The 11,307-nt window shown below is 31.6% G+C and overlaps 1 protein-coding gene across 2 annotated transcripts in view; it reads left to right on the forward strand.

The window, feature by feature from the left end:
- Positions 1–2,363: 2,363 nt before the first annotated feature.
- LOC106476350 (protein diaphanous-like) overlaps positions 2,364–11,307 on the forward strand; it is a 74,835-nt gene continuing 65,891 nt past the window's right edge. The window contains exons 1-3 of one of the 2 annotated variants that reach the window (XM_013937045.2): positions 2,364–2,410; positions 2,616–2,773; positions 9,344–9,446. In XM_013937045.2, coding sequence (XP_013792499.1) covers positions 9,408–9,446 — 39 coding nt within the window. In that variant the 5' untranslated portion in view covers positions 2,364–2,410; positions 2,616–2,773; positions 9,344–9,407. The remainder of the gene's footprint in view (positions 2,411–2,615; positions 2,774–9,343; positions 9,447–11,307) is intronic. The other variant, XM_022381024.1, reaches the window with a different exon arrangement.

An 11,307-nucleotide genomic window follows, 5' to 3' on the forward strand; every position in this document is an offset into this window, starting at 1 on the left:
AAGTTGAGACATCAAAAATGCCTGAGTTACAATTCTGTAGGTTTTCTCAGAGTCCTTACATATAGACGAATGTTAGGTCCCTGCTTCTGGGACGAAACTCAAGTTGGTGGACATCATCCACCAGCAGTGCTTTCAGTCTCTTTTGGCTAGCCTTTGGTGGCATTGACCAGAGCTGGGTTGAGTTGCTCTGGTCAGTAAATGCCACGACAGGAGGAGTGCCGCCAGTGTGACTATGGGTCAAGAGGAAACCTGGGATCGTGCAGAACACATGGCCTAGTTTACCATGGCAACTCGCCATTCTGTCTTATCAGTAGGTGAGATAATAGGCAACAGCTGGTGACGATAGTTACCCATGGTGCAGTTGTGAACTTTACCGTGACCTATGACTATACAGGCAGCATATCTCCTATCTGTGGGAAGTTCACAACAGCCAGGCATTCATTAATGAAGGTTTCTCAGCTCCAACTCTGGTTAATGTCACCCAAGACTAACCAAAAGAGGCTAGAAGTTTCACTGATGGTCAGTGTCTGCCAGATCAAACTGTTTTACCAACAGGAAAGACAATGGGCATCAGTTAGTAAAGATAGTGATCCATGGGGCAGTTGTAGACTTTGCATGATAGAAGGTGTTTTGCCAGTGTCACCATGGGTCATACAAAAACCTGGGGTGGTGCAGAACCTATGAACGAGTTTATCATACCTACTAATCATTCTGCCATCTCCACAGGATCTTGAGAACAAGGTTAAGAAGATTTCTCCTCCAACATTTAAAGCTACACCCAAGACAGGTTTAAACCACTTTCTTAAATTATGTACCCCAAGATTGGGTCAACTTCTCCGTCCCTATATTATCTTGCCTTGTTTCCACTAGTTTTCTTTTCTCCTTGTGTAAACTATGCACTACTTGCATAATCGAAAATGTTTCTAAAATTTTGTCAAATAATATTATATATTTGAGTTGTCTTAAGTTAAAGTTAAATCCATACCATGCCAAAATGGCACAAAGGACCTAGTGCTTCAGTTTAAGTGACAATGGTAACATGTTCCCCATGGTTGAGATTTCAGCCCATCGCAGATTAACCTCCCAGATAACAGCTGGTACCCATCATAGAACTGGGTAGACTGAAACAATTTGGATAAGGTGCTTCGCTAACTGACACAACATCATGAAGCGTGCTAGCCTCGAACTCGCCACCATCCAACTACAAGTCCAAAAGGCAAAGCCAATACGCCACCCTGGCTTACATTCAAAATATTTCAAGATGTGTTCCTGTCCTGTTGTTGTTGAGCATTTTATAAGTTTATGTTTTAACTGTTTAATGTTATGAGTTAAATTTTAACAAATATTTGTACATCTTTTATTAGCATATTCGTTATACAGCAAAATGTTTGTACATAAAAAATGTATTAATAATAAAAAGATCAGCAGAACATATGTATATTTCGAACTTAACTACTCTTATCTAGTTTAAACTGCTGAATCTATCTATAGTATATTATGCACTTTTTTTAATGCTTTTATTTATTTTATTTGATCTTTACTCATATTGTTTTGTTTACCTAGCTTAAAACACGAGAAAACTAAATTTTACAAATCAGATGCCGTGATTTCAATATTGCGAACAGAAAGACCTTTGATAGCCTTGTAAAAATGACAAAAGTATATAGATAAAACATTGTTAGTTTGAATTTCGCACAAAGCTGCACGAGGGCTTTCTGCGCTAGCCGTCTCTAATTTAGCAGTGAAAGACTAGGGGGAAGGCAACTAGTCATCACCTCCCACCGCCAACTCTTGGGCTACTCTTTTACCAACGAATAGTGGGATTGACCGTCAGATTATAACGCCTTCACGGCTGAAAAGGTGAGCATGTTTGGTTGGATGGGGATTCGAACTCGCAACCCTCAGATTGCGAGCGAGCACCCTAACTACCTCGCCATGCAAGGCAAATAAAACATAATAGACTTTGAGAAATAACAAAAGTTTCTAAGCATTAAGCCAGCAGTATGTTTACGGACTTACAACGCTAAATCCGGGGTTCGATTTCCCGCGGTGGACACAGCATATAGCCCAACGTGGCTTTGCTCTATGAATTAAAAAACGAAATAATGTATCATCAACAGTCTATAACACATAATAACGTTGACAACCCTAAAAAAAATGTAATTACATTCCAAGTGATAATAATTATATTAACAAAAGTATTCAGAAAAAATATGTAGACTAAAAATAATAATAAGTATGAGTATTTCATACTCTAGTTTGCCCAAAGAAATTTATATTACTGTTCAATATAATTTTTTTGTTTATGTGTCCTTAATGTTTATTTTTAATTTTAGTTAAAATAAAATAGAGGGTGCTTGAACTTAGCCAGTTGTACATTGGATATGGGTGGAGCGGTTAATATTTTACGGTAAGATTATAGTGTTGTGTACTTAAGTGTTGAGGATGTAAGATAAATATTTGAAACGATTATTTGTTTTGTATGTATTCAATACAATTTTTAAGTAGTTTCGGAAATGCGGTATGATTTTTTGCTTCTTACGATAAACTTAATTAATGGTATATTTGGTGCAAAGGTTAGATTATAATTTATGTTGTTGTTTTTTTTTTATCAGGTTATTGTACAATAAATAGCTTGCAGTCGCACCCTTGGAATTAGGCTTAACATCCTAACAAGCAAATTACTATATTAGTATAATTGTTCAAGTACTAGCAGTAGCAGACCACTAACCAACTTTATCAAGTTTTTGAGATTTCGTATTGTGCTTATCAAGTAAGTGATTATTAAGTTTTGGCTGTCATGTTTTTATATATTTATTCAAATTACTCATACTTGGCAATTCCATAAATAATCCAATTGTTAATACTTTATTTTTAATTGTTAATAGTAATATTACTACTAATAGTAATAATATTATGTATTGACATTGGTTGCTCTGTAATTTTAAAATGTAAATCCCTCTTAATTCTAACTAAAGCATAAAATACTAAAAAATATCACTGAGAAAATGTCAAATAGTATTTATTTAGTAAAAGAGAAAGATGTTCAATCCATTTACTGAGTTATGAACATTTTGTTTAAGTCAAGTGTGTGAAATCTCAAGTGTTGACTTTATATAAGTCTTGACAAAAAAAGTGGAATATGTATTCACTGTATTAAATGCTTGGCAATTGATTATTTCATTTTTAAACTTAACACTCCAGTTACTTCCATTATATGTTCATTGTCATCTTCATTTGCTACAAATTTTCCCATTCAATACAATCTACAAGTTACAACAGAAGGTTGCTTCTTGTGACCCATCATGGTTTGATAATGTTTTTGATAAAAACATTATGAACATTCACCAATAATCAGCAAAATTAAGTGTATTTTGTGTGAAAGAAAAAATTTATTTAAAACAAATTGTCATATGTAGTATTAGTGTATTTGCTTTGCAGTGAAATAGTAAAAATATTTGAAATAAAAATAAATGTATCATTTTGCAATAGAAAATCAACTCAATCCCAAAATGTTTTTGTTTAGACACCTACATTGTTGTTACTAATTTCACTCGGTGAACCTTTTTAGCCACATAATTGGATGTAATATGGAAATTCTTCTGAAATCTGTGTAGTAAATTTCTGAAGTTAAATGATCTAATGAGACTTGAACTTCATGGGCAAACCTACATATCATAGGAATAATAGACAATCTGAAACCCAGGAGCCATACTTTGTGTCTAATGTCATGACATAGAGCTGATATACTTATTTTCAGTGCACATTTGTCAGTTTTACTTCTTTTCTTCTTCTTCATTAACAGTGACTTCTTATAACAATAAGATTCTTCAGTGAACTTTGTAGTTGAACCAACATTCCAGTATCAGTATTATCATCTTGATTATAGTGAGTATATGATGACCACCCACTTTCCACAGCAGTTGTGGCTAATCATGTCACAGAGTTGTAATATTAATGTATTTTACTTATTATAACAATTCATGATGATGAGGAACCCACTTGGCATCCTAAACCTGATGATGACATAAAGAGGGCGATACATTGTTGCTTGATTTGTGTTTTTTAAATGAAAGTTATTATAAAAATGTTCCATCAGCAGTTGTGTTGTTATATATGTTCATAATATTTTACATCTCTATCAAAACCTATTAATAAATTCATATTCCTTTGTGATTGCTTATGTTTTAAAATATGGGTACATGCCAGTTGTTTGTTTCATTTTAAAAATTAGCACACTGGTTTATTTCTGTTATATATATTCATTGTCATTTTCACTTGCTTTTCATTCACTCAATCAAACTTTAACTTGCCACATATTAGTAGAACTAATTCCATTCAAAAGTTAATGACCGCTTAGCTGCTATATCTTACATAATGTTACAGCTAACATAGCAGGTAGTAATTGAGGTGGAATTAAACAGAAATGATATAAAGAAAAATTAGATAAATATACATCATTTACACCACGCTTGCAAAAAGAATAATACTTGGATTTTCACATTCAGTTTGTGATGAAGACCCAATGGATCCATAAATCCTTTATCCACAACAAATATTTCCTGTGGTTGTATCCAATTGTAATTTCTTTCAGAATAATTTTATAATATGTGTTGAGTAATTGCTGGATCATTACTTTGCTGATCAACAAGATATGAACCAAGGACCAACATAGTTTACCCGTGAATGAACTCAACTATTATTGATGTGGTACATACTGTAACTTCACCTCTGTAATGCATAGTTAGTAAAGGTGCCATCTAAGATTAAGATAGTAAGTTCTCTTTTTTTTTCTCTTCTGCCAAAAGGTCCAATGTAAGAGGGCAGTCCTGTTAGATACCAGTTCCTGGCTTCTGCTATGTCTAAATTCATAATACTGAGGAATAAAATCACTCATAAAAACATAATATACTGCTTGCCTTGCTCTCTTTACCCTAGCTACAATTTTGTTAGATAACCCAGTATGGGAGTTCAAGAGAAACCTCAAGCAAGCTTGCACACATCTTACATGGATATTCCTGAGAGATAAAATCCTAGAAGACAAGATGGTTAGTCCAGTCAGGTTAAAGCCTTCACTATCAGTTAGCTTGTGAAACTTATAAACTGTTGCTCTTGTATCCTTCAAATATCTATCACTTACATTCTATTATAATTGGTATGGTCTTTCATCTTTGCATCTAACGTGTGATACATGTCAGGTACAAATTACTTTGTATCTACTGGTGACTTTTGTGACTCCAGGGATGTCTATATAATACATAAAAAATTCCTACTTAAACTGCAGTCCTTGAAATTAGTGATGGTATATGGGAAAGCCATGATATTTTATGAAAAATGTCAAGTATGGCAGCAAAAAAATGCCATCATAACAAAAAACTCATAATATTTTTTACATTTCTCAATTTTTCCTGCAAATAACATCAATGATTAATATTTTATAAAAAATAATTCCTGATTAATAACTAGAATATTTAATGGTAAAATTGCCTACCTCACCCTGCCTAATTGGAGATGTTAGATACAATTTAATTTAGTGGATTGCTGTAACAAATCAAGCCAAATGTCAAACTTGTTTAAGATAAAAACTCGTACTACAATTTCTGGGTGACATTTGTAAAGAGCTAGCTTCTTTCACAAAAAAAATTATTTACTCTCACCGTGATTACCTAAATTAAATATAACAGAAAATAAGAATATCACACAAAATAAAAAGCACTCTGTTTACTAAAACATTTTACTGCATTTCTTTAGGTATGATAGTATAATCAATAAACCTGTTTTAAATGTTAAAATGTTAATAAAACACTTACAATGTTTGAAAATAAAGTTAAGACAATTTCAATGTATTTTGCTAGCATTCAATAATACAAGTATCGTTTTGATTTTGACTTGCCTTGAAATTTGATTATGGTACAGATAAAATATGACAAAGCTGATTCTGATTTTATTATTTTATAAAAATGTTTAATCAATACGAAAACGTACTCTAAGGTTTTCTTCTTGTATCTTGGTGATTACACGTGTATTAAATGTATCTTTAAGTAGAAGAATCTCTTCAGTATGGAACACAGCATTTTTCATGAAGTTGTTCTGATTAATGCACTTATGATGCCTTTTTTTTTCTTGTTTTTTGGCCTTGGTAATTTTGTAATCTGAAGTGGTACATCAGTTTCCTGAGTTTGTTAACATTTGGCATGACTTTTGCCCTTTGACCTAATGTTTAGTTTTAAATGCTTAGGGTTTATACAATCTGGTTTGCTTGAAAATACATTGGGAGTAGAATGTGGTGGAGAGAGATCATCAGGGATTTGGAATAATAGTACTGTTGATGACACTTGCTACCAGTGATGCACCTTCGGCAGAAATATTATCTTATCTTTGAAGGTATCTTCTTAGTTCACTATTATTTTATCCTGATGTGCTTCTTATCTCTTTTGGTCCAAACTTTACATGGTGTACAACAAGAATATATTTTTAGCATGACTGAATGATGTCTTGCTAACATCACTTCAGTGTGAGATTTATAAACCTTTCAGTAAGTGATGTGGAAAAAACACTAATGATACCTTAACAACATAAGTGTATCAGTTTCTTTAGATAATGTAACTTCAAATGTGTAACCATGTGATTGTTTCATCAAAATAAGTCACAATGACATTGGCTGATATGTAGGATATACATAAGATTACTGTTGATTTTTTCAGTGGTTACCTTTTGTGCAAAAGGTGTCAACACTGTAAAATATGATAAAAAAGATGATCTTGGCACTTTAACATAAACTTTTTATTTATTTATTTTTTTACAAAACAGTCAGAACATCTTTAAGTAATATAATTTTACTATTTATCAAATCTCATGATTATAAATAGTCAACTGAAGTTGTTTAAAGGTTGCACACACATTAAAAATAGATAGTTGTAAAAATACCTTAAACTGAGCAAAATTGCTCACATAGACCTGCATACAATTCTAAAAACATTGACACTGAATATGTGACAGTAGACATGTTAATTTCTTCCACTATATCTTCAGGCAGTTCCATTAAGAGTGAAACAACTTCATAGTAAATGTTGGTTTTTTGGTCATCACCTTTAGGCAGAATTATCCTCATTCAGACCTATGCCCTCTCCTTTTCTGTACATAGGTTTTTCAGATGACTAGAACTTAGCAATATTCATGTACTAAGTCTTTTTGTTAGGGAACCTCTACTTCCTCCCTTATAAAGAGCCTAATCTTTCAAGCAAACCTGGGTAAACTGAGCCAAGTTTGCTATGGACACATTTTCTCTTTAAAATGATATCATTTATAGTTTTGTATAATCTTACTTTGCCTTCTTACAGCTTTGCTGGTGTCATCATGTATTTGTTGGTGTACTTCTATAATAAACACACAATACATAATGGCCAAAAGCCAGTAAAATACATAATCTGCACAAAAAAAGTCATCAACATATTGGCCTTACTTAATTGAACCATTTAAAATAAAACTTGAGCAAGTTTATAACATCAGTTATATTATTATATAACTAGAATTACAACATGTATTATTAGAACTACATATGCAGTTTTAATAGACTTAAGAGAGATGGAAGGGTGTATCAGTATTATTATTTGAACTATTCAGGAAGGTTATACAGTTCTAAATTTAATATATATTAGTATCAGATAGTAATTAGGCAAAGGTAGAGGTTGGTTGATGTTCTTTAATAGAAATAAAGGGTGGTAAATGGTATCGGTGTGTTAGAAATTTAGGGTGGTTGATTATATCAGATTTATGTTTTTAGGGGTAACTGTCATATCTACAACTGGTGAAAGATGGTGTGTGGTAGTGGGCTCTGGAATGTTGTGGGTTCGAGCACCCAGATCCTAACCTCTTATTGAATCTGTAGCTTGCTTTCTAGTTTTACATCTGTTGTTTTGATTATGTCTGATAGATGGAATAACTTCAATGATTTTGGGTTCTATGGTCACAAATATTTTCATCTGAAGTGATGCATACCCTTTATACTTTTGTTTAAATGGTATAAGTGTGTTGTAGTTTTGCTTGTGTAATCATAATAAACTACAAATCCTTTACACGTGAGAATTGTTTTGCACTCTTACAAGTTGAAAGATTATTTGAAAGCACTACCTCTGTTACATTTAAGCCCTTCAACAGAAGCTTTCTAGACCTCTTGATTTTTGTACAAAATATTGAAATGTAACTTTTATGATTGCTAAGTTATGATTTATTTTGGTGTTCTTCGTGTTCTATAGAACTGCTATATGATCACTGATTTGGATAACATATGCCAGTCTTTGATATGATTATTTCAGTTCAGATTCTTAACTGCTCATCTGTTTCTATTACACTCAATTTTAGTCATCAAGTGAATTATAAAAAAAAAGGAAAATCTTTTAACTAGTTAATATATTTTCATTAGATATCTTTTCCAATATTATCTTTTGATACACATACTAGAAATCTACATTTCTACAAGCAGCAGAAAAAAAAATGCTATAAATCCACATTTTATATAAACATTTGTTTAAAACTGTAAGCACCCTATTATTAAAACAACAATTGCTAAATAACTTTGTAAATTATGATTTATTTTGAAAAATGACATTTAAAATGAAAACTACATTTTGGATTTTGACATTTCTGTAGTGTGTTACTAAAGTTTGTGATGCTGCTGTAAAGCAAAAACACTTGAGACTTTAAAAAAAAACACATTCGTGGGAATATTCAATTCGTATATATATATTTATATTACCTACACTTCTTCACTTTCAGAACGTTCATATTATTTAGGGATGCTTAAATGAATTATAAATGTATGGATAATTCGAAATTTCTGAGAAGTTTACTCATAAATGGCCTTGATGGATTGAATGGCTTTTTGTTATGTTTATATGTTATGTGCATATGTAGTCTTACTTTATCTCTGCTATTCATGAATGTTAGACTTAGAATGATTATTGAATTTTATTGTGTGAGTTCATCCTTACCCTAATTATGATTTGCAAGTTACTCATATTGGTAAAAATGACATTCACCAACTTAATCTAGTTCACACCTTAACAGGTTTTGTTCATACAATTTGTAAAGTTTAGTGATATACATGAACTACACAGTAGTATTTGCCCCTTGAATTTCATATAATTTTCAGTATTTTTAGAAATAAATTATGTAATTAAATACATAAATGTATAGCATATATATGAAATGTTTTGATTTTGAAACAAAAACAAGCATCATCAATAAAAAAGAATTGATATCTTATTTTTCTCTTTGTCCATATCGTTGTATCTGTGAATGAAAATGTCTAAATACATGCAGTATTATTGATCTTTGTTTACAGTTGCTCCTGATTTTTAGAAGATGTTTTGGTACTTAAGGTATTGCTTTTGCTGAACAACTGTAACATGGCAAGTCGTGAAAGAGACAAGAAGGGGGGAAATTTGGTGAGTGTGTTTGAATCTAGATGCACTTAAATGACAATTTTGTTCTAGTTTACTGTATTACTCATCATATTTTTTTCATATTGTGTTTGTATAAATATTAACATGTAGTATGATAAAAAGGAATCTTTCTTAGGTTGTGATAAAATGTTATCCAACAGAAATTTATATGCAGTGAAAGATACCAATTCAGTGCTTGAATTATCAACAATTTATTAACATGTATAACATGCTTTGTATAAGATAAAAGTTTAACACATATAAAATGAAGGGCCAAGATGTTGGGAAGGGTTTCTTTGTAAGTTGTCAAGATAGGGTAATGAATAAATTGTGATTCTTCTGGATATGTGTGTTATGTGGCCTAGAGCTGGGTGATTTAATTGATAACTATGAGCAGCAATTATATTGATTAGTGTCTCATAAAATAATTGATTAATGTTGTGAAAATAATCAACAAATCAAAATTAGTGTTTTCACATTATTACTGTTTTTTATTATTTCAACAATTAATAAATTGAAATTATGATTGTCACAAAAGTAATCAAATAATGGAAATTAGTGTTTCCGTTTACTACTTTTTATGATTATTCCAACAATCAATTAATTGAAATTATGATTAAATTGATTGTCCTGAAAATAATCAACTAATCAAAATTAGTTGATTCAGTTATTCCAACAATTTATAAATAAAAACTACAAGTCAGTTTTCATGAGAATAATTAATCGTAATGAGGGATTCAGATTATTGCTATTTTCAATTATGCCAACTACCCAAGTAATGAAAATATTTCTATTATTTGTTTGTTGTTAAGCACAAAACTATATAAGGGGATATCTGTGCTCTATCCACTGCTTTGGGCTAATATGGCCTGGTGGTTCAGGGGGGGGGGGGGGGGTCTTGGTTTCAATTCTTATTGTCACCAAACATGCTCACCCTGTCTGTGTTATAGCAAAACTACAACTAAGACTATCTGCCACTGTTGATGATTTTTAACTGCTGGCTAGAGGTAAGGCAAGTGGCTGGTGGCACCCACTTGCGAACTGTACCATAGCTTGAAAAACACTGTAGTAATTGAATGTAATTGATTAATATGCCCATTAATTATTAGCAATTACCACTAATCACCTAGCTCTAACTCCATGCCAAGTGGAAGTGCACCAGATGGTCCATTAATCTTCTGAAAGCCTAAACAGCAGATTACTTTTTCTTTCACAAAAGAAGTAATGATTTGTCATCAAAAAATATAATTAGAAACTTAACTTTATTGACTTAGTGACTGGTATTTAGCACTCTTTACCTTCTGTGATAGCATTTTATCCATTTTTTTTTTCAAAACACAATTTTGTTCAACATTTTTTTGCACTCAAAACAATAAAGCAAAGGTGAAACATTATTTATAAGATTATTAATAACAAAATTCATAATACACTATTTGATGTGATTTATAAGATGTGCTACATTTTGCACTCAAGTGGAATATTTGCTGGTGACACTTTTCGTTTTCTGGCATGCTGTATAGCAGTATAGTCTTTTCCCTTTAACACTGATTGCTTGACTCACTATGGGAACAATAAGACTATCTTGCAGGTTTGACAATTCTTTCAAATTAAGTAAATAATAGTTGATGATAATAAATAAAAGTACAAGTTCAAAAAATGTGTGTAATTAACATTAATAACTTTTTTACTAACAAACAAGACAAAATTCAATTTAAAACAGAAGATTAAAAGGATTTTGTTAAAAACAAATGATTAAAACCAGCCTTATTGTTTGGCACAATGTAGTTCTTGCTGATCACACGCTGATTACAGGTCAAGTTTCACCAATGCCGTTAGGTAATGTTTTCGTAAAAGTACTAATGTC

The sequence above is a fragment of the Limulus polyphemus genome, unplaced genomic scaffold (genome assembly GCF_000517525.1).
Source record: "Limulus polyphemus unplaced genomic scaffold, Limulus_polyphemus-2.1.2 Scaffold6, whole genome shotgun sequence".
In the NCBI taxonomy this organism is placed as follows: domain Eukaryota; kingdom Metazoa; phylum Arthropoda; class Merostomata; order Xiphosura; family Limulidae; genus Limulus; species Limulus polyphemus.